General features: G+C 41.0%; 1 protein-coding gene across 1 annotated transcript; it reads left to right on the top strand.

Moving 5' to 3' along the window:
- Positions 1 to 11,847: 11,847 nt before the first annotated feature.
- Positions 11,848 to 22,729, top strand: LOC115481388 (keratin, type I cytoskeletal 47 kDa-like). The gene is made up of 8 exons (XM_030220477.1): positions 11,848 to 12,525; positions 14,580 to 14,662; positions 17,390 to 17,546; positions 19,278 to 19,439; positions 19,542 to 19,667; positions 20,665 to 20,882; positions 21,683 to 21,777; positions 22,437 to 22,729. The coding sequence occupies exons 1-8, from the start codon at positions 11,863 to 11,865 to the stop codon at positions 22,544 to 22,546; spliced, it is 1,614 nt and encodes a 537-aa protein (XP_030076337.1). The 5' UTR covers positions 11,848 to 11,862; the 3' UTR covers positions 22,547 to 22,729.
- Positions 22,730 to 23,157: the final 428 nt, after the last annotated feature.

Here is a 23,157-nt window from a genome sequence, read left to right as displayed (position 1 = left end):
AAAAAGAGGAAATTCTTAGATTGATAGGAATTACAGCACTAAACAGGACATTTCAAAATAAATGTAGCTCCCAAAGTCAATACTCCTGGTTTAAAGGCCAAAAAATCTTTCCTACGCTTCTGCGTAGCTTGTGACAAATCAGGAAGTATATGAATATTTGAGTCCCGCCAGCCACACCAGGGGCCTGGACGATATTTGAGGGGGCCCAGGCCCCCGTGGCCCCCCATAGCTATGCCCCTGGTTTACATGTCAAAAATATAACATCAAAACATAATCTCTACCATGTTCCAAAGCAAATGTCACTAGGAGAGTCTTTCCAGCTGTTATAGCCTCAAAGAGCTTTCCAGAAAAGCAGTTAAATCTAAATCTTCTGGCTTCTCACCTCTTGCACCAACTGGAGTCGAACTCCCAGGCTTTCCTCCAAGAGTCAAATATTGAGTTCTTGCTAAGGGGCCTTTTACAAAACCGCACTAGGGTTTTAAGCTCACGGTGAAAATCAGCTGGCAGTAAATGCTGAGACACCCATTATATTCCTATGAGCGTCTCAGTGTTTATCGACAGCTGATTTTTACTGCGAGCTAAAAACGCTAGTGCGGTTTTGTAAAAGGCCCCGAAAGGAGGTATATTTTCAGATGATATTAGCAGAACTTCTTGAAAGCACCTCTGCACCATTTCCATGGAAGAGATAATCAGGGACCTAGGAAAAGTTTTTTAAAATCCTTAGGTTATTTTTCCTTGATTGATTGATTTTCCATACATTCTAACTTTTGGGTCATCAAAGATCTTTCCTTTAATAATAATAGCTCAAGTTGTTGCACTTCTGCCAAATGTTCCACCTACCTCTTCAGTTGTTCTCCATGCGAGGTTAACAAGTCTCCCTGTTTCTCCACCTTGGAAAAGATAGCCCCATAATCCAACTTAATCACAGTCATTGCCCGTTTAAAGTTGGTGTTCATAGCTTTGATAGCCTGCCAAAGAGTTTCCAAAGTCATAACAGCCGATTTTTTAATCTACCTCAACATATTATCTCCAGAAGCATCCTCCGACCTCACTCCAACTTCTCATGGGTCGGATCTCACCACTGCCAAACACGCACCAACTCGGCTGTCCCTCCTTGAGCAGCATTCCCAGATACCACTAGAGAAAGGGAACCTGCTTCCAAAGGCACTGCATATTCACTTCTGGGTTGTGGGGGGGGGGGGGGGGGGTCTGCATTTGTTCTGGGCTCAACATGACCTGGTTCAAGCTAAGGTCCTCCCATAGCAGGAGCAGAGCTGCCAAGTTACTCATTCCAGGAGGGATACTTTTTGGCCAGTCCTGGATTTCTGCCAACTTCATCCTGGTGCATTATGGGACCTGCGACACTCATTTCAATGGATAGAATCGTGGGCTTAAAATACTACACTGCTTTGGGATGTAAATTTAAAATCAGGATTAGCCAAAACGTCTCCCTCCTGGAATGGGTAACTTGGCAGCTCTGCAGGAGCTGCTGTCTCAGCATGGTGCATCACTGTCCCACCGGAGTAGTCTGGATTAGGTACCGTGGAGCCACCGAGACCGGAGGGGAAGCTGTCGGTTTCCTTTCTGCTTCCCCATACTGCAAATCAAATCAACATTTTCCTGTCTGTCCTAACCCTTATCCCTTACTTGTCCTGTCTGTCTGTCATAATTAGATTGTAAGCTCTATCGAGCAGAGACTGTCTCTCCATGTTCAAGTGTGAAGCGCTGCGTACGTCCGGTAGCGCTATAGAAATGATAAGTAGTAGTAGTAGTAACATTGTTTTCAGTCGATTACTTGATTTTTGTTAACTGTATTACTGTTTCACTTTGTTGTTTCCTGTTTATACTGATGTCACTATGAGGGGCATAATCGAACGGGGCGCCCAAGTTTTCCTGGGGCCATCCTCACAGGATGGCTCCGTGAAGGGGCAGGGAAATCCGTATTATCGAAACAAGATGGGCGTCCATCTTTCGTTTTGATAATATGGTCAACATTTAGGTCGACCTTAGAGATGGTCGTCCTCGGTTTTCGGCCATAATGGAAGTTCTTCTGATTGACTTCTGTCTTTCCCACAACCACCCAATCATCCTGGATGATTTTTACATCCATCTTGAAAATAAGGAAGCTCCTTACTCTCAAGATTTACTTGATCTGATTTCAGATCTAAACTTAACCCTATATTTTACAACTCCCACTCATAATAATAGCCATACTCCTGATCTAATCCTATCTCTAACTAATGACAAATCTTCCTTTGCCTTCTCCATCTCTATTATTCAGTCTGTCCCATGATCAGATCATTGTTTCATACTCTCTAAATTAATGATTGCACAAGCTACTAAAACACTATCAAGTGAACCCTCCTTTTCTAGTGATCTTTCTAACATCTCTTCTTCAACACTGTTAATTTGTCAACTTGACACCTCCTCTTTCTCCACCCTACTAATAGATGAACAATTTGAGCAGTGGAACACTGAATTCTACAGTCTGGCTCCTATCAAGGAATCACTCCTCCATGATTCTATAAAATCCTCAGAACCCTGGTACACACCTAAACTTTGATTCCTAAAGCGCCAGTTAAGGCATGCAGAGAGAATCTGGAGAAAATCCCCTTCCAACTCTTTTCTTGTCAATTATAAAACAATTATAAAAAGGCAGTACTGGCGGCTAAGCAATCTTATTTCTCTTCTAAAATCATGAAAGCCCCTAATTTTGCTACTCTACATCACATTCTTAAAACTCTGACCACCTACAGAAACAACACCAAATTGACCAACAAGCTCTCACTCCCAGCTCAACTCCTAGCTATCACATTTCAAACAAAAATAGTGATTCATTGAAGCTCCACAACTCCAAGTTTGGGCATACCTACCATCCTCTCCACCCCCACTTCAACACCTGTCCCATGCAGTACTCTCGTGGACTTTCACATCCCTTCAGAACCAGATCTAGCTAGAACAATATCCCAGATACGTAGCAAAACTTCCTCCTTAGATCCTTTACCAACTTTTCTGGTTAAAAAAATATGTCTCACTTCTATTGCCTTTTCTACATTCTGTGATTTCTTTATCACTAAAAACAGGAGTTGTACCTCAAAGTTGGAAAAATGCCATCATCTAACCAAAAATTAAAGATCCAAAACTTCCTCTCACTGACACAATTACAAACTGATTATCAACTTACCATTCCTTTCCAAGAATATCAAAAGCCTAGTACACACTCAACTTACAGCATCCGTTTCCCAAACCAACGTTTTACACCCTAATCGAACTGGTTTCCGACACCACAGTACCGAAACATCTCTACTAGCAGTCCTAACTAATATCCATTACTATCTTGATCAAGATCTGTCTTACTACTGTCCCTCGACCTCTCATCTGCTTTTGATCTCATTGATCACACTACCATGCTTTCCCGTCTGCAATCTATCAGAATCTCCGATACAATTTATGATTGGTTCACATCCTATTTTAATAATAGACAACACATAATTTGCTCAGCCAATTCTCAATCTCAACCTTTCACACTCTCAACATGCATCCCTCGGGGCTCAAATTTCCCCCCCTTACTTTTTAACATCTTTCTAGCTTTGCTACTCAACTGTTCGTATACGTAGATGACATCCAAATTCTCTGCCCAACTGAACCCTCTAACTTTCAGGATATCTCTTCCATCAATTTACAATTGAACTTGGCTAGCAGACAATAGTTTGTTTCTCAATGCAAACAAATCTAAAGTGCTCATTTTCATGCCAACAGGCCATATTTCACTTGCTGCCCCTATTCTTCTTTACAATGCTACAGTGACTTTAGTACACTCCACACGCATCCTAGGTTTCATTTTTGATTCCTTTCTATTCTTCCATGAGCAGATTTCTAAAGTAGTCCAAAGAGCTTTCTATAAATTACGTCTCGTCAGATCTATCTGACCTTTACTAAATCCACCTGCTATCAATATTCTAATTCACTCTCTAATCATATCAGAGTTGGATTACTGTAATTCTCTCTATTTAGGTCTTAGAATTAAGGATTGACATCACCTACATCTAGTCCAAAGTACTGCAATCAGATTCCTCTTTCATCTTAAAAAATTTGATCATATCACCGCCCACCTCAAATCTTTTCGTTGGCTTCCTGTATCTCACCATATCACCTATAACAGTGATGGCGAACCTTTCAGAGACCGAGTGCCCAAACAGCAACCCAAAATCGAATTATTTATCGCAAAGTGCCGGTACTCATTATGGACGGGGTCACCACATATGACTCCACCCCTATGATAGCCACACCCCTTACACCAGCCGTGGCGCATATAAACAGACATCATTGAAAATATTATACTAGTATAGGAGAAAGAAATAACATGATTTTCTTCCATTATAAATCATTTCTGTAAGCTGTTACAGCTCCAGTATACCCAGTGCAAAATAAGACAGCAGATGTAAATTCTCAAATTCGACATATTCCAAACACTAAAATGAAAATAAAATGATTTTTCCTACCTTTGTTGTCTGGTGATTTTGTTTTTCTATCCATATTGGTTCTTGTCGCTGATTCTGCTGCTCTCTATCTGTTCTCTTAACTCCGTTTCCAGGGCTTCCTTTCCATTTATTTCTTTACTTTCCTCCTTTCTTCTTCATTTCTTGCCCTCCATCCATGTCCAGCAACCATCCTCTCCCCTCCAGCCACAAATGTCCAGCCACCCTCCTCTCCCCCCTGCCCTCCCTCCCAGCACCCGGCAGCACCCAGCACCAGGCCTTCCTCCCACCCAGCACCCAACACCAGGCCTCCCTCCCACCCAGCACCCAGCACCAGGCTTCCCTCCCACCGAGCACCCAACATCAGGCCTCCCTCCCTCCCAGCACCCAACATCAGGCCTCCCTCCCTCCCAGCACTCAGTAGCAGGCCTCCCTCCTCCCTCCCACTCACCCACTCACCCACCCAGCAGCACCCAGCACCAGGCCTGCCTTCCTCCCTCCCAGCACCAGGCCTGCCTCCCACGCTCCCGCCAACCAAACAAGCAACCATCAACCCGCCCGCCCGTCCTCCCTCCTTCCCAGCACCAGGAACCCCCCCTTCTCCTCTTACATTTTAAAAGCGTACCTCCTCGGAGTTCATTCAGGCGGCATGCATCGGCAGCTGCAGCGAAGCACGTGTTCTTCGCTCGGCGTGCCTTCCTTCCCTTCTGTCGCTCAAGCGGGTGGGACCAGAGCTTGAGAGACAGAAAGGAAGGCGCACCGAGCGAAGAACACGCGCTTCGCTGTCGCTGCCGATGCATGCCACCTGAATGAACTCCGAGGAGGTACGCTTTTAAAATTTAAGAGGAGAAGTGGGGGTTCCTGGTGCTGGGAGGGAGGACGGGCGGGCAGGTTGATGGTTGCTTGTTTGGTTGGAGGGAGCGCGGGAGGCAGGCCTGGTGCTGGGAGGGAGGGAGAGTGGGCGGACCAGTGATGGCACGCGTGCCAAGGGAGAGGGCTCTGCGTGCCCTCTCTGGCACGCGTGCCATAGGTTCACCATCACTGACCTATAAGATCCTTCTTTTAGTTTACAAAGCACTTACGGTTTCTGAACCTGCTTATCTCTTACACTACCTTACTCCTTATACACAATCTCACCAACTGAGATCGTCACAATAAAATCTTCCAGTAGTCCCAACACACTGCACAATCATACACAAACACAGTAGACATACAATGTTCTCTTATCAAGGCTCAAAGCTATGGAATGCTTTGCCAACACATCTTAGGCAAATCCCCTCCATCCCTCATTTTAAAACAGAGCTGAAGACTTTATTTTTCAAGGACGCTTATACCTAATCTATCACAAAGCTATATGACTCCAGCTAACAATTCTCCCCTCCTAATGTACTGACCTTTTTCCCTCCTCTTTCCTATAAAAAATGGAGTTCTCCCCCCTTTCCCATTCTATTCAAAATGTCTCTTTGTTTATCATCTTCTCTTCTCTCCTCTCTCATGTTTTACAGATTGCAAGCCGCCAAGAAGCTTGTTCTGTTGGGCGGGATAGAAAGTACTTAATAAACTTGAAACTTAAACTTCAGAATATGCTTAGTTGATATCCCAGCACATAAAACTACGTGCATCCATTTATACCAATGAAAATGTGGCATAAATCCTTGCATGTAGATTTACGCAGACTGGGCCATATTCCATAACAACACATGTAAATTTGGGAACGCCTACAAAACAGCCATTTTCCTGCCCATAGCCATGCCTCTTTTGAGCTGCACACTTTAGAATTTAGGAGCAGTTCATTACAGTATACGCTTAGTGAGTATAGTAACATAGTAGATTATGGCAGATAAAGACCTTTACGGTCCATCCAGTCTGCCCAACAAGGTAAACTCATTATATGTGATACTTTATATGTATACCTGACCTTGTTTTGACCATTTTGGCGCACATTGGGCATGCATAGATGCTTTCGCAGCTTAGTAAAAGGGACCCTCATTGTTGAAAGATGTCCTGATTTTGGTCTTGCTCTAGTCCCGCCCAAAACATGTATCCAACAAGTCCGCTTGCAATTTGGACAAACTCAGTGGAAAACATTCTGTCTTTTTGAAAATCGCGATCTAGACATTGTTAGCATATACACATTTTTGAAAATGATCTCCATAGGTGCCTCTGGGGGTCCTTTAACAGAGCGACGGTACGTCCAACGCAGACTTACCGCTCGCTTTTTTGGGACTACCGCCGGCCCAATGTGTACGCCGGTGGTAGTCCCACTCTGAGCGTGAGCCATTTCTGAGGGAAAAAGAAAATTCTCATAAATAGCATGCATGACAATAATCCGGCAGTAATCAGGCATTGCTGCACACTGCCCGGTTACCACCAGGTTAGCACGGGAGCCCTTATAGTCACCTCAGTGGGTGACGGTAAGGGCTCCCTGCTACATGGCCATGCAGTAAGAGTTCTCTTACCGCATGGCCATGTGTGCTGAGGGCTTTTTTACCCACTGCAGTAAAAAGGGCCCTGAGAAGTGAGAAAAACGGCTCCAGCCACTAGCGCAGGGCCCTTTTTCCTGTAGCTTGGTAAAAGGACCCCTCTGTGTCTTTACAAAATACTAGAAGAAATCTTGCACAACTCATAGGTAAAATGAACCCATACACATTTGCTTTAGTTCAACAGCAGGTATAAATAGACACATGTACAGATCACATTATGGCATCAGAAGACCTCATCTCTGATACACTTAAAAGATATGCCAAATCCTACTGCAAACTAGACATATGCCCAAATAACCTCATGAAATCAGCTCCTCAACAATTCATAACAGACCTAACGAACCACATAAACTTCATGCTACTAAATGGACTTTTCCCAAAAGAAAAAGGAAAAATTTTACTCACCCCAATACCCAAAGACACAAAGAAAAGCGCAAGAGAAATAACCAACTACAGACCAGTAGCATCCATACCACTAACAACCAAAATAACCAAAGGAATCGTAACTAAACAACTCACCAACTATCTAAATAAATACTCAATACTGCATGATGCCCAATCAGGATTCCGATCGAATCATAGTACAGAAACAGTATTAATTACCCCTCATGACTAAATTTAAACAAATGATTGCAACCGGCAACAATATACTCCTCCTACAATTTGACATGTCAAGTGCCTTCGACATGGTTGACCACGGAATACTATTACACATACTCAAATACTTTGGCATTGGAGGAAATGTCCTAAACTGGTTCAAGGGGTTCCTAACCAAGCGTTCATACCAAGTCACATCAAAGTTAGCCACGTCTGCCGCATGGACACCTGAATGTGGAGTACCACAAGGATCACCTCTCTCACCAACCATCTTCAACCTAATGATGATCCCCTTGGCAAAACTCCTATCAAACCATAACCTCAACCCATATATATATACCGATGATGTAACAATATACATCCCTTTCAAACAAGACATCAAAGAAATCTCCAATGAAATCAACCAAAGTCTACACATCATGAACACCTGGGCAGATGCATTTCGTCTGAAACTAAATGCAGAAAAAACTCAGTGCCTGATACTTACTTCCCAATACAACACGAAGGAATTTACCGCTATAAATACACCAAAACTAAACCTTCCAATCTCAGAAACACTAAAAATCCTTGGAGTTACTATCGACCGCCACCTAACACTCGAAACCCATGCAAACAACACAACCAAAAAAATGTTCTACTGCATGTGGAAACTGAAAAGAATAAGACCATTCTTCCCAAGATCCGTCTTCTGCAGCCTAGTGCAATCCCTCGTACTCAGCCATCTGGACTACTGCAACTCACTGTACGCAGGCTGCAAAGAGCAAATACTGAGGAAACTTCAAACAGCCCAGAATACAGCAGCCAGACTCATATTCGGAAAACCAAAATATGAAAGTGCAAAACCATTACGAGAGAAGCTACACTGGCTCCCACTCAAGGAACACATTACTTTTAAAGTATGCACACTAGTCCACAAAATTATTCACAGAGAAGCCCCAGCCTACATGTCTGAGTTAATCGACTTACCACCCAGAAACGCTAAAAAATCATCCAGAACTTTCCTCAACCTCCACTTCCCTAACTGCAAGGGCCTGAAATACAAGGCGCTGCACGTGTCAACCTTTTCTTACATGAGCACGCAGTTCTGGAACGCGCTGTCGCGTGGCCTGAAAACGATTTGCGAACAAACCAACTTCCGCAAATTATTGAAAACACATCTTTTTGAGAAAATTTACGGAAAGATCCAAAACACATAAAATCCACACTCACTGTTCAGTAATACATCAACACATCCACTTATGAATTCTCAATCCTGAAACCTCACCACACTCATACCTCTACTCACAAAAAAAAAAAAAAAAAAATGTATACCATATGTTTTCTGTTATGATATATTGCCCCTTAGCTCCTCGTTGTTTCCTTCCAATGTTTCAACGTTCTTTTCCATTGATTTATTCCTTAACGATACTTTGATTTTGTCTCGTATAACTCTTCACAATGCAATCCATAACCGAATTGTAACAAAATGTATTTCCATCATTCATAATGTATTGTAAGCCACACTGAGCCCGCAAAAAGGTGGGAAAATGTGGGATACAAATGCAATAAAATAAATAAATAAATTTATCTTATTATGGACCTTCTTAAGGCAAATTTTGGAGCTGGAGCTATTTTGGGTTTCCTATGACAAAGGATGTGGAGACCTTTTTTTAAATCTTTATTTTTTTAATGTTTTTCTAACACAAACTTCATTGCAAACAATGCAACGCCATTTGAGTAGCCGCATAACAATGCCTATATTTAGTAGGATTGGATTGGATTTATTTGAGTCGAGTTAAGTGGAAGATTTTCCATCATATTACAGACAGCAGCTATCAGTGCACATTAAGAGGGTGGAGACTTTTACCAGACACAGTACAGTATCAAGGACTAATATTACATTTCAACACATGAACTAAAGAAGGGTTGGTCCCCATACCAATCTCTACATTAATGAGTCAAGCTACCCAATTAATCTGACCTAATCTTCTAGCTTTGTGTTCTCTCTATGTGCAAATATGAAAGCAGTGGCATAATCATGGGGGTCCTTGGGGGTACCCCATGGCTCAGAACCCTTCTACAACCCAAAGTACCTGTTGAATGGCTAGCGGGAGTGCCCAATCCCTGCTAGCTGATGAGATCAGCTGCCTGGAACTGCCACAATGACCTTTCCAGCTGCCGACGCCGTCACTCTTCACTCATGCTCAGTTCATGTGCGAAGAGTACCAATGTTGGCGACTGGAGAGCAGACTGCTGATTTCTTCACTTCTGAAGCAACGCTGGGGCAGTTTCAGGCAGCAAATTTCATCAGTTGGTGAGGATTGGGCATCTCCATCAGCAAAGGTAAAACTATTAATGCAGTGGGGAGAGGGGGATAGATGGAAAATGTGTCGCTCCCTCAGTTCACCCCTGGGCCTCTCCCCCAAAATTGTACCATTACAGCCATCTAGCTCTGTAGAACCTAGACTGATGCTTTTTATCCTAACAATCAGCATTATCATTACTGTAATGTTGTGTTCATCTGGAGCAGTTAACCACAAAACTCTTTATGGTGTTGCCTTAGCAACCTAATTTAGACACTACTGGAAACCTAAAACATGAAAGAGATAGCTCTATAACAACACATGCAGATTAATGAGGGTTTTTTTTTCCCACAGTGAACCTTCTCCCAGTGAATTATTCCATTATTTCAAGAGATGTCAAGTTATTCAAAGTTGTTAAATCGCAACAGGATTGTGAAAAACTACAAGAGGACCTCATGAGACTGGGAGACTGGACGTCTGAATAGCAGATGATGTTTAATGTGAGCAAAGTGATGCATGTGGGAAAGAGGAACCCAAACTATAGCTACGCAATGCAAGGTTCCACGTTAGGAGTCACTGACCAAGAAAGGGATCTCGGCGTTGTTGTTGATGATACGTTGAAACCCTCTGTTCAGTGTGCGGTGGTTAAGAAAGCAAATAGAATGTTAGGTATTATTAGGAAAGGAATGGAAAACAAAAGTGAGGACGTTATAATGCCTTTGTATCGGTCCATGGTGCAACCACACCTCGAATATTGTGTTCAATTCTGGTTGCCGCATCTCAAAAAAGATATAGCAGAATTAGAAACGGTACAGAGAAGGGCGACGAAAATGATAAAGGGAATGGGATGACTTCTCTATGAGGAAAGGCTGAAGCAGCTAGGGCTCTTCAGCTTGGAGAAAAGACAGGTGAGGGAAGATATGATAGAGGTCTATAAAATAATGAGTGGAGTGGAACGGGTAGAAGTGAATTGTTTATTTACTCCTTCAAAAAATACTAGGACTAGGGGGCATGTGATGAAGCTACAAAATAGTAAATTTAATACGAATCAGAGAATATATTTCTTCACTCAACGTGTATTTAAACTCTGGAATTTGTTGCCAGAGAACGTGGTAAAGGTGGTTAGCTTAGTGGGGTTTAAAAAAGGTCTGGATGGCTTCCTAAGGGAAAAGACCATAGACCATTATTAAATTAACTTGGGGAAAATCCACTGCTTATTTCTGGGATCAGCAGCATAAAATGTATAGGACTTTTCGGGATCTTGCCAGGTATTTATGACCTGGATTGGCCACTGTGGGAAACAGCTAGGCTTGATGGACCTTTGGTCTGTCCCAGTGTGGCAATACTTATGTACTTATGTACTTAGCTGTGATTCTCACACCTAAACCATGTCATGATCTGTAACATGAATAGCTATACCTACTCTTGTCTGTTAATTGCTGCATAAATGCTATTTAATGCTTGAAGGAACTTTTTGGGCATGCACACATGTAGTAGCCTCAGGCCGTAGAAGACTGAGCATTTCAATACCATTTATTTTGATACATGAAAGCAATTAACTCAATTATTTGCTTCTAATACTAGCTTCCACATGACTAATCTTCAGCACAAACACCTCATGATTCAGTAGGGGGAAAAAAAAGCCCAAGTACAGAAAACGAAACATAGAAAATTGGATAAAATGTACCAATGTGTTTAAAAGATTAAAAAAGATTAAAATAATTAAAGTGTTGAACTATGCTTTTCCCTTATCTCTTGCCAACCTAGCAAGCACCCTGAGGGGCACCTCATATTAGCAGAAATAAGCAGAAAGGGCTAAATATTAGTAATAGTAATCCATCCAATTATTGGTAAAAATTCCTAAGTTGTCAAATTTTGTTAATTGAAGAGGTTGAATTTAAAAGTGAAACACCCACTTAATTTTGTATATAAAGGCTACAAAACCCTCTCTATGCTACCACCAGCTCCCCTTTCTGCTGCAATTGCTTCTCTTAGAGAGGTTACACCTCTTTGCAATACACTATGGCTTTCAAACAGAGCGCTGGATCAACCAGGGTATCAATGGGAGGTGGATCAACCAGGGTATCAATGGGAGGTGGATCAACCAGGGTATCAGTAGGTGGTGGTAAAGGAAACTTTGGTGGGGCCGCATGTGATGCTGCTGGGGTTTCTGGAGGGGGATCATTTGGTTTTGCTGGTGGCCAAGGTGGATTTGGAGGTGGCCATGGTGGTGCTTTTGGCAGTGTTCAAGGTGGTAGTTTCGGTGGTGGGTTTGGAGGTGGCCAAGGTGGCAGTTTTGGTGGAGGGTTTGGAGGTGGCCAAGGTGGCGGTTTTGGTGGAGGATTTGGAGGTGGCCAAGGTGGCAGTTTTGGTGGAGGATTTGGAGGTGGCCAAGGTGGCGGTTTTGGTGGAGGATTTGGAGGTGGTCAAGGTGGCGGTTTTGGTGGAGAGTTTGGCCATGGTGGTGAGGGACTCCTTTCTGGAACTGAAAAGGAAACCATGCAGAACCTGAATGATCGTCTAGCTGCCTATCTGGACAAGGTGCGAGCTTTAGAAACCGCAAATTCTGAGCTGGAGCAAAAAATCAAGGAGTGGTATGAGAAGCATCGCCCTGGTGGCTCTACTGGTAAAGGACCACGTGACTATAGTAAATATTACCCAATAATTGAAGATCTAAAGAACAAGGTAAGAAATCTTCATCTAATGTAATCCTTTACAGTGATATATATGTCCCATTTTGTTTCTGGATTTATTACAAAGATCAGAAATATTGTCTAGTGATTTTCTGATATACCGAGGAGAAAATACATAAATCATCATGTGTAACTTAAGTTCTGAAGTGAATTAAAAAAAACTATAGCACAGAATATGTAAACTTCAGTTTTTACATTTCAAACCTTGCACTCATACTAGAACAGGGGAATTCTTGATGGAAAGTTTTGTTAATCAGTATTCTTCTTTGGAAATAAAAAACTAAGGAGAGTAGTTACTAACACTTGTGGTGGTTGGGAGGCGAGCATAGTGCTGGGCAGACTTATGTGCCAGAACCGGTGGTGGGAGGCGGGGCTGGTGGTTGGGGGGCGGGGCTAGTGCTGGGCAGACTTATACGGTCTGTGCCCTGAAAAAAACAGGTACAAATCAAGGTAAGGTATACACAAAAAGTGGCAAATATGAGTTTATCTTGTTGGGCAGACTGGATGGACCGTGCAGGTCTTTTTCTGCTGTCATCTACTATGTTACTATGAACATGTGTTATTTTACCACAAACTCATGCTACTTTACCACAGGTCCTATTTTATGCAATGAGAACTACGGTAGGTACTAATATAAGAGTTAATAGTAATATTATAACATGTCTTAATAATAGCCCATGTTAGTAACTATACCCCATAGTGTGAAAAATAGGAACCAACTTTTCAAAATGATTGAGAGTGTTAAATACAACACAAATAACCCTTTCCCAGCACACAGTGGAGGCTTGCTCAATATTGGGGGTTCTCAGCGTCCACTGCACCCACAGAGCTGGCTCCAATGGTGGGAACTAAAGCACACTACATAACAACAGGTCTTTCTGAACATTTATAGATAATGGAAGCTCTTGTGAAGCTCTTAGAATGTAAATATGTCTGCTGCCATGTTGGTTTTAGTAATATTTAGGAAGCCATTTCAAAAGCATCTTTACATGAAAAATTGCAGCATTTATATGTGTCGGTTGATGTACACATTTAAATTCAAATTCAGAAAGCTGCTGCTTGCACATGGAGATCAAGAGTGCACAGATATTTTAAAAGGCGTGGTTTGGGTGTGGTTTGGATGGGCCAAAACGCTACACATGTAGTCTTGATCTTGCATGGGAAATACATGTCTATTTAATAAAAATTCCTTGTTCTACCAACTCACATGGACACATAGAGATTTATTTTTTAATTGTTTTGGCCAGGACTCTATACGAGGGATTGGGGAAGAAATGGTCCACAATCTCCTGTGTTTTATTTTCACCTCCAAATTTTAAAAAATTGCAGTTTCATTAGTTAATTGGTGGCACTTATATATCTAGATTTGTACAATGGCCCTTCTATGTGTATGTGCTGATATTTCCATTTGGGAATTGTAAGAGTGCCCTTCCTACATGGAAGCATCAACACTTACATATGGAAGGTTTTGTGTCAATGTGGCTCTTTTTCTGCATATGTAAATTTCTAAAATGGTTTCTTCTGCTGTATGTGCCAGGAAAAATACATGTGTACTCCTCTATATCCTTATACATATTTTACAATTGCTGTAAAATACTGCCAAAATTGAGCATATCCTGACCTGGCATCTCAATGCCCTATCCAAAGTGGAGCTTTTAGTCTTCTGAATCATTGGCTCCCAAATTGTATACAGGAACCCAAACCTGTAAGCAGTTCATAAGATAGTGATCCATTTGAAGAATTATAACAACGTTTTATAGGTTGTAACTAATGAATATCTTACAAACTTACAACAGCTATTCAACTGAGGGTATATTTGCAAAATTACACTTTTTGACATGGTGGTTTTACAAGTCTAAGACTTGGAGGAAGAGAATGGATCTTGTTGTGGATCCTGTTAGTTTGCTACAGTTCTTGAGTTGGTCCAATGGTTCTGTTTGGACTTACTCATGCAGATCTATGGATATCAAATAGAGAAACAAAGACACTGCACAAATAATGCCTAATTAAATATAACATCAGTCACTAAATATTCTCCTTTTTCAGATTATCGCTGCCACGATTGACAATGCCAAGATCATTCTGCAAATTGATAATGCCAGGTTGGCTGCCGATGACTTTAGGCTGAAGTAAGTCTAGCAATCTCCAAATTTACACATTGCATTTCTTGAGGTTGTCTCCTCAAAACTACATTGCAAAATAAAATCTCTATTCAAAAATCCCATGGAAAGTCAAAGTCTTATTGAGAAAACTATGTAGATAGAGTTTTTGAGGATGTGAAAATATTTTTGAGAAAGCTACAGTTCAAACCACTTTAAATGAAATTATTCCTTCAAGCAGTATGTACAGAACTAGGTTGTACTAGACATGCTCTTTTTAGGTTATAGCCAACAAATTAAAAACTAAGGTAAAACCAGAATGTTAGTAATAATACTTAGATGTGTATTGACAATTAACAACCCTCTTGCCTCTAAAGGGAAGCTAAACAAAATAGAAGACTGATAGAAAACCCTTCTGGCAAAGGAAACATTCTAGAGATTAGTTTTTCTCTTTTATAATAATGCTAAAATTTATTAGAGTAAATAAATGGTTACAATAAAAATTCTTTCATCCAGTATTAACAAAAAATTGAATTCTTATTTATATCAGTCCAAATTTCAGTATAAGGAAAATAAAATCTCTCTCTCTCTGTTTCCTTTGGAAGTTATCAGAATCTGACTTAGTACAAGATGTGCTTAGGCAGAATACTGAAGCGTAATTTTGTCCAATCACTTAATGCCTTATATTTTCTCTCTTACTTATCTGGTGTTCTTTAACTCTGACCTCTAAGGTCACCTTCACATAATTCTATTTCTTTGGTGCGCTATAGAAATGCTAAATAGTAGTAGTAGTAGTATTCATCAAAGAATTCATCATTTGCCCGTTGTAACCTCCTTTACTCAAATACTTATCACTCATACTTGTCCTTCACTGAAAATGTCTCTGTGTTAATTCAGAGTCTGTTTGAAACAAACAGAGGTTTTAAAGTTTGCGGCCTATTATTTTAGGCCAAGCAAACATGTCTGTTAACTTGGCCCTGAGAAAGCTAAAAAGACACAGGCTATAGCTATAGATCATAGATAAGGGAATAAGTTATATATACAAAGCTGGCTGATCTACAAACCCAGACAGCTTTATACTAAACAGATGCATTCGTTCTCAGCCCTTTAATGTTAGGTATGTACATGTATTCTCATATATCTGAACCAGAAAAATACTTTAAAATAAGATTAATTCAAAATAATGAATCATATTTATCTGGATTTATGCCTGACTTGGCAAAAACTACGTAAGAGAGACAGAAGGCTTTTTAATCAGTGCACCATGATTCATATGGCCTGAATGCTACTGTTCTGCTTTGTTACCTTTGTAAATGTTTGAGTGTATATTGAACAATATGCAACAAAGCTCAACAGTGTAGAAAATACTTATAATTCAGTGCTTTCGCTTTTTCTTGATCTATTTAAGTTAATTAATATAGGGGTCCTTTTACTAAGCTTCAGGATAAATGGCCCCATGGTAGCGGCAGGGGCCATTTTTCCCTGTGCACCAGGGCCTTTTTTACCACAGTGGGTAAAAAGTCCCCCCCCCCCCAAAAGAGATTGACCATGCGGTAAGATAACCCTTACCATGTGGCTATGCACTTACAGCCCCCCATTGAGATGGTGGTAAGGGGTTCCATAGTAACTCTGTGGTAACCAGGCAGCACGCAGTGATGTCCGATTACTGCCAGGTTAGCACCACGCTAAACAAAAGAAGTCTCCAAAGTGCCAGAAATGGTGCACGCTCCAGCCAGAATGACTGCCGGCAGCTGCATTAGGCTGGTGGTAGTTCCATATTAGTGAGTGGTAAGCCCACCACTTCGAAAAAGACCCCCTGAGTATATATTGAGCCATAAAGGTAAGAGTTTTGCCACCATTTCTCAAGTTATGTGTTAAAGAGTTTTGATGAAAGCATATTTGTTATTAAAAGAGATATGGGTTGTAAATAAGGGAGGTTTTTTAGACCAATGATGGTGGGTTGATTGTGAGGCTAATTGTATGCCTTCCTTTGAAGATACATTGGCCACTGAGATCTTTACCTCCCAATAGATGATATATTATTATAGAGTGCAAAGTTGAACTTAATAGGTTTTAATAGGTGAGTACTTATTCTAACATGAATTACACTTTTTTTGTGCCAGAACAATTAAGATTTTTCCTTGAAGAAAGGTGTGGTAGCAGTGTTAGTCCACTTTTAAAGGTAATCAATAAAAATAAAACAAAATAAAACATGAAAAAGAAAATAAGATGATACCTTTTTTATGGGACATAACTTAGTACATTTCTTGATTAGCTTTCGAAGGTTGCCCTTCTTCGAAGGAAGGGCAACCTTCGAAAGCTAATCAAGAAGTGTACTACGTTATGTCCAATAAAAAAAGGTATCATCTTATTTTCTTTTTCTTGTTTTCTTTTGTTTTATTTCTATTGATTATCCTTGAAGAAAAAAATCTCAATGGAGCTAGTTCTGATATTGTTGCTCATATGGATTAAAACTGATGATCTATTGTATGGCTTCATGTCAAACCCTGTTAAACCATATTTCTTTGTGAATGTCTCTTTCCTCTTATGGGCTAATGAGGGTGTGGACTTCACTATTTAGTTTTGATGTCTTTATATTTTGTTTCTTATGATTACTACTAGATGTATTTGTGTCAGGGGCTTCCTTATGTATTTATTTAACAATATTGTCTCCTCCAACTTCTATTTTGAAACACATAAATATAAAATGAAAAAATGAAACCTATCGATGTCATTTATGTTGATTCTGTTTTGTAGGTATGAGAATGAGTTGACCCTGCGCCACACCGTGGAGGCTGATATCAATGGCCTGCGTAGAGTCCTGGATGAGCTGACACTGTCCAAGGCTGACCTGGAGTCACAGTTGGAGAGCCTGACAGAGGAATATGCTTTGCTGAAGAAGAATCACGATGAGGTAGGAACCCTCCTTTGCTACTGTGGTTTTCATCCTGTGACTTACAAATTGCATGAACAAACACAAGTATATACACCCATACTTAGAGAACATGTACATTTCACTAGAGGATAAAGTAGAGCATTCAAACAGAATACAATCACTTATTTGTTTACTAACTAATATGGGGCTGATATTCAGCTGGGACAATTATTGTATAAAGACAAGCCCCAGCGATTAATTAATGTCGCTGAATACACGTTTAAGCAGTGACTGTTCAAAGGCTGCTTATCTAATTTAGGCCTAAAGTAAACAACTTATTCATTTAACAACCAAATATTGCCACTAAATGGATAATTTCCGGTACCACCTTCACCCCTTCCCAAGCCAGATCGTTTTTATACATATAAAATCTGGCCATTTAGCACGCTGAATGGCCAGATTTTATCTGTATAAATTTCAAAAATGCACAGATAGATGACTAATGCTATCACCATCCTCCAGCAAATGCTTACTGTCGTGTAAAAATCATCCCTGGTGCTTTTAGAAGCATTTACTACTACGACTACGACTATCATTTCTATATATTTACAAGTGTAAATAGAGGCATTTACACAAATAAATTGGCTATGTGTGTAAACATCAATTTCAGAAAGTCACTATTTGCACACGTAGAAGCTTGGGATGTAGAGATTCATGTAGGTCAGGAATTCATCTATAATCGCAAAGATTTCTCCTTTGGCTTTTATATTTTTTTTTGTTACATTTGTACCCCACACTTTCCCACTCATGGCAGGCTCAATGCAGCTTACATGGGGCAATGGAGGGTTAAGTGACTTGCCCAGAGTCACAAGGAGCTGCCTGTGCCTGAAGTGGGAATTGAACTCAGTTCCCCAGGACCAAAGTCCACCACCCTAACCACTAGGCCACTCCTCCACTGTTGCTACTATTTGAGATTCTACATGGAATGTTGCTATTCCACTAGCAACATTCCATGTAGAAGTCGGCCCATGCAGATCACCAATGTGGCCGCGCAGGCTTCTGCTTCTGTGAGTCTGACGTCCTGCACTTACGTGCAGGACGTCAGACTCACAGAAACAGAAGCCTGCGCAGCCTTCTACATGGAATGTTGCTAGTGGAATAGCAACATTCCATGTAGAATCTCCAATAGTATCTATTTTATTTTTGTTACATTTGTACCCTGCGCTTTCCCACTCATGGCAGGCTCAATGCGGCTTACATGGGGCAATGGAGGGTTAAGTGACACCAATGTGGCCACGCAGGCTTCTGCTTCTATGAGTCTGACGTCCTGCATGTATGTGCAGGACGTCAGACTCACAGAAACAGAAGCCTGCGCAGCCTTCTACATGGAATGTTGCTAGTGGAATAGCAACATTCTATGTAGAATCTCCAATAGTAGCAACATTCCATGTGGAATCTCCAATAGTATCTATTTTATTTTTGTTACATTTGTACCCCGCGCTTTCCCACTCATGGCAGGCTCAATGCGGCTTACATGGGGCAATGGAGGGTTAAGTGACTTGCCCAGAGTCACAAGGAGCTGCCTGTGCCGGGAATTGAACTCAGTTCCTCAGTTCCCCAGGACCAAAGTCCACCACCCTAACCACTACGCCACTCCTCCACTCCAAATCAAGGTCAACTGACATAAACAGTGCTTCTTTCACCCAGTGCTTAACACAAGAAATTTTTATTTAAATAGTTCTTCATGGATTAATTCTCTCCCTCTATCAGGAAATTAAAGGTTTGCAATCAAGTGGTGTTGGCCAACTCAATGTAGAAATGAATGCTGCTCCAGGCACTGACTTGACTAAGCTGCTCAATGACATGAGAGGACAGTATGAAGATCTTGCAGAGAAGAATCGCAAAGAAGCTGAAAACAGGTTCAATGAAGCAGTAAGTGTATACATAACTGCTTAATGTTGAGACAATGATCTTTTTACAAGCACTGGATCTTCCTAAATAACCCATAATCTCCTTTTCATTGTTCTGTCTTAGAGCAAAGCCTTGAAACAGGAAATCTCTGCAGGTGCTGAGCAGATGCAAAGCAGCAAGACCGAAATCTCAGATCTGAGACGCATTCTTCAGGGTTTGGAGATAGAGCTACACTCCGCACTCGCCATGGTACATATGTGATAGCTGTTACTCAGACTAGCTTTGGTCAATTCAAACTAATCACGTTCAACCTCTTATACATATCTCTGTCACAAAATGCTTCAAGGCAAAAAAAATGCAGCAATGCATGAAAATATGACACAGAGAGGTGATATACTAGCATCTCAGATGGGAACAAAGGCGATGTCACCATTTTTTTTTGGAAAAGAGGGATGTGACAGTTTTCATCTCGGAGAAGACTTCCCTATCCAGCTGTCAGTCAGCAATGGAAGGGAAAGGGAAATGGGACTTGATATACTGCCTGTCTGAGGTTTTTACAACTACATTCAAAGTGGTTTACATATATTCAGGTACTTATTTTGTACCAGGGGCAATGGAGGGTTAAGTGACTTGCCCAGAGTCACAAGGAGCTGCAGTGGGAATTGAACTCAGTTCCCCAGGATCAAAGTCCACTGCACTAACCACTAGGCTACTCCTCCACTCCAGTAGCCTGCTAAGCTAGTACTTTTAGGGAAGAATGGATAAAAAGAGATAAAAAGAGAACAAGAAAAGAAGACATAAAAAAAAAATGAGAGAAGAAACATATCTGGCAAGACCTGAGTTTTACCACAATTCACAATTTGTAATTAAACAGGGTATCTTCAAAATAAAGGTGTAGAGGAGGGGTTCTCAACCCAATCCCCGGGACACAACCAGCTAGTCAGGTTTTCAGGATATCTACAATGAATATGCGTAAGATAAATCTGCATGCACTACCTTCATTCTATGCAAATCTACCTCATGCATTTTCATTGTGGGTATCCTGAAAAACTGTTGGCTGGGTGTGTCCCGAGGACTGGATTGAAAACCTCTGCTCTGGAGGTACTATAAACCTTTAAGGGTCTACTGTAATTTTTTTGTTTGTTTGTTTTATATCAGGTAATTTACGGTATGAGAATGAAAGGCATTTTTTCAGGTTCTGTTTTCTGATGCATTTCACATTTTGATCTTTTGTATGAACCAAAAGAAAAAATCTCTGGAAGACACCTTGGCAGAAACAGAAGGTCGCTACTGTATGGAGATTGCAAAAATACAGGCCATGATTTCTAGTACAGAAGAGCAGCTGAGTGAAATCCGAGCAGATATGGAGAACCAGTCTGCAGAGTATGAAGTGCTCTTGGACATCAAGACCCGGTTGGAGATGGAGATTGAGACCTATCGCCGCCTGCTGGATGGAGAGGGAATGTAAGTAAATTATATAAAAGATGATGAGATATTTTATCCCATTTAATAAAGGTCCACAAAACCCTTTGCCTTCCCCTATGTCAATGCCCTGCCCTTTTATTTAGTTTACTTGTTTATTTGTTTACTCTTTCCAAAAATACTAGGACTAGGAGGAATGTGATGAAGCTGCAAAGTAGTAAATTTAATACAAATCAGAGAGAAATTTTCCTCACTTAACGTGTAATTAAACTGTGGAATTCGTTGCCAGAAAACGTGGTTTAAAAAAGATCTGGCTGACTTCCTAAAGGAAAAGTCCATAGACCATTATTAAATTGACTTGGGGAAACTCCACTGTTTCTGGGATAAGCAGCATGGATTATGTTGAACTTTTTCAGGAACTTACCAGGTATTTGTGACCTGGATTGGCCACTATTGGAAACAGGATGCTGGGCTTGATGGACCTTTGGTCTGTCCCTGTGCGGCAATACTTATATACTTCTGTACTTATGTAGTTAGTTTGCTCCTTGTTTTCCATTATGCCCCTCATGCATCCTTCACACAGATCACTCTTCTATCTTCTCTTTGTGGTCTCAGCTCATTCGTGCCTCCACGCTCTTTACTTTGTTGCCAGTTATATAAGGAATACATTCTTCTAATTTACCAGATTCTTTCTCCTTCTACCTAGTACAAGCAGACTCACTTCTTCAGGAAAACAGCTCCTTAATCTACATACAAGTCATCATCTTTTCCTTCCTGAGTTATCTGATATATTGCATTGTTTGGACTGCGTCACTTGACTGTATCTTTCTACTGCATTACAGGGGAAGTGGCCGTGGGTATCAGCATGACTCCAGTTCCAGTTCTAGAGGTAGCCATGGGTATCAGCATGACTCCAGTTCCAGTTTAAGTTCCAGAGGTAGGTACGTACTTTAGGCATAACTATGATCACTTGCAATATATATATAATTGGTACTTTATTTTTGTTTTGCGTTGGTTTTTTTTTTTTTTTTGGACAGTTTTTGAGCAGTTGACTTTTCAAGGAAAAACAGGAAGTAAGACTGCACTGTTTAAATATTCTACTGACATGTTTCAATGGTCCAAAATTTCAGAGAAAAGAAACATACCCTTCTTCTGTGAGGCTTTTATTACTAAAAGCAGCAACCTATCAAGTTCTAAGACCACACGTGTACCTAACCCAGGGGTGTCCAACCTCAGCCCTCGCCAGGTCAGGTTTTCAGAATTTCCACAATGGATATGAACGAGATCTATTTGCATTCAATGGAGGCAGTACATACAAACAGATCTCATACATACTCATTGCGGAAATCCTGAAAACCCGACTGGATTGCGGCCCTTGAAGACTAAGGATGAACACCCCTGACCTAACCTGTGGATTTCAGTAAAACAGATGCTTTTTATGTAAAGTTGCAGTAAGAATACCTGAATTTTCTATCTCATTCAAAGTAATTGACTACTCCGGCTAGAACTGGAGGTGACAGGATAACAGGATTCTGCTCCTCAGATGCCTTTTGTAAGCATTCCTGGATTTGACACAGTACTTAAACTTCTAACTTTAATCTCCAGAACCAAATAAAACCAGAAAGATTAAGACAATCGTAGAGGACATAGTAGACGGCGTGGTTATGAAATCTACTGTACAAGAAAGAGAAGAGGCAATGAAGTAAGAAACAGCAAGACGCAGCAGAGCTTTTTTCTATTCGCTATCCAGCCTTGGCATGGACATGGAAACTCATGAAGACCTACAGTCCAGGGAAACGTTTCTAGGCTTTAGCTTTATGGAATCAATTTTTCTTCTCCTTCTGTGCAATGGCTTGCAATGTAGTAAATAAATAGGTTATTCATCCTCATTGTTCTATTCAGTGCTTCTTACTTGTATCTATTATATTAGAGTGGCTGTTTGAACACAAGCTTCACCATAATCAGTCTACGGTATGCCACATCAACTTGCCAACAAGCCCCATGTTACCCGGGACAGTCTCAGTCAGTGTTATCCCCAGTGCAAATTATCAATGCGTAGTCCTGCCTGCCTTCGAGAAACTGGAACTGGGCCGTTCCTTTAATGACATGGGGCTTGGCTGGCAATATTATAGAGATGAAAGTTAATTACGGGGGGGAGGGGTAGTGAATCAAGATGGTAAACTAAGCACCAGAAGGGAAAGTGGGTTGGAAGAGAAATTATTGCCTTTTAAAGGGGTCATAAAAATGAATGGTGTCCCTTTCATGTTCTACCATGTCCTGCTATACATCTATAGAGCCTGAAAAGAATCTTTTCAAT

The sequence above is a fragment of the Microcaecilia unicolor genome, chromosome 12 (assembly GCF_901765095.1).
Source record: "Microcaecilia unicolor chromosome 12, aMicUni1.1, whole genome shotgun sequence".
Lineage (NCBI taxonomy): Eukaryota > Metazoa > Chordata > Amphibia > Gymnophiona > Siphonopidae > Microcaecilia > Microcaecilia unicolor.
This window is presented reverse-complemented; position numbering and strand designations above follow the sequence as displayed.

Excerpts from the sequence above, each read along its gene's own strand:
- LOC115481388 (XM_030220477.1), top strand. The coding sequence starts at position 11,863 with ATGGCTTTCAAACAGAGCGCTGGATCAACCAGGGTATCAATGGGAGGT. Across the intron at positions 19,440-19,541 it reads AAAACAGGTTCAATGAAGCA|AGCAAAGCCTTGAAACAGGA; the intron begins GTAAGTGTATAC and ends GTTCTGTCTTAG. Across the intron at positions 21,778-22,436 it reads TTCCAGTTTAAGTTCCAGAG|AATCTCCAGAACCAAATAAA; the intron begins GTAGGTACGTAC and ends ACTTCTAACTTT.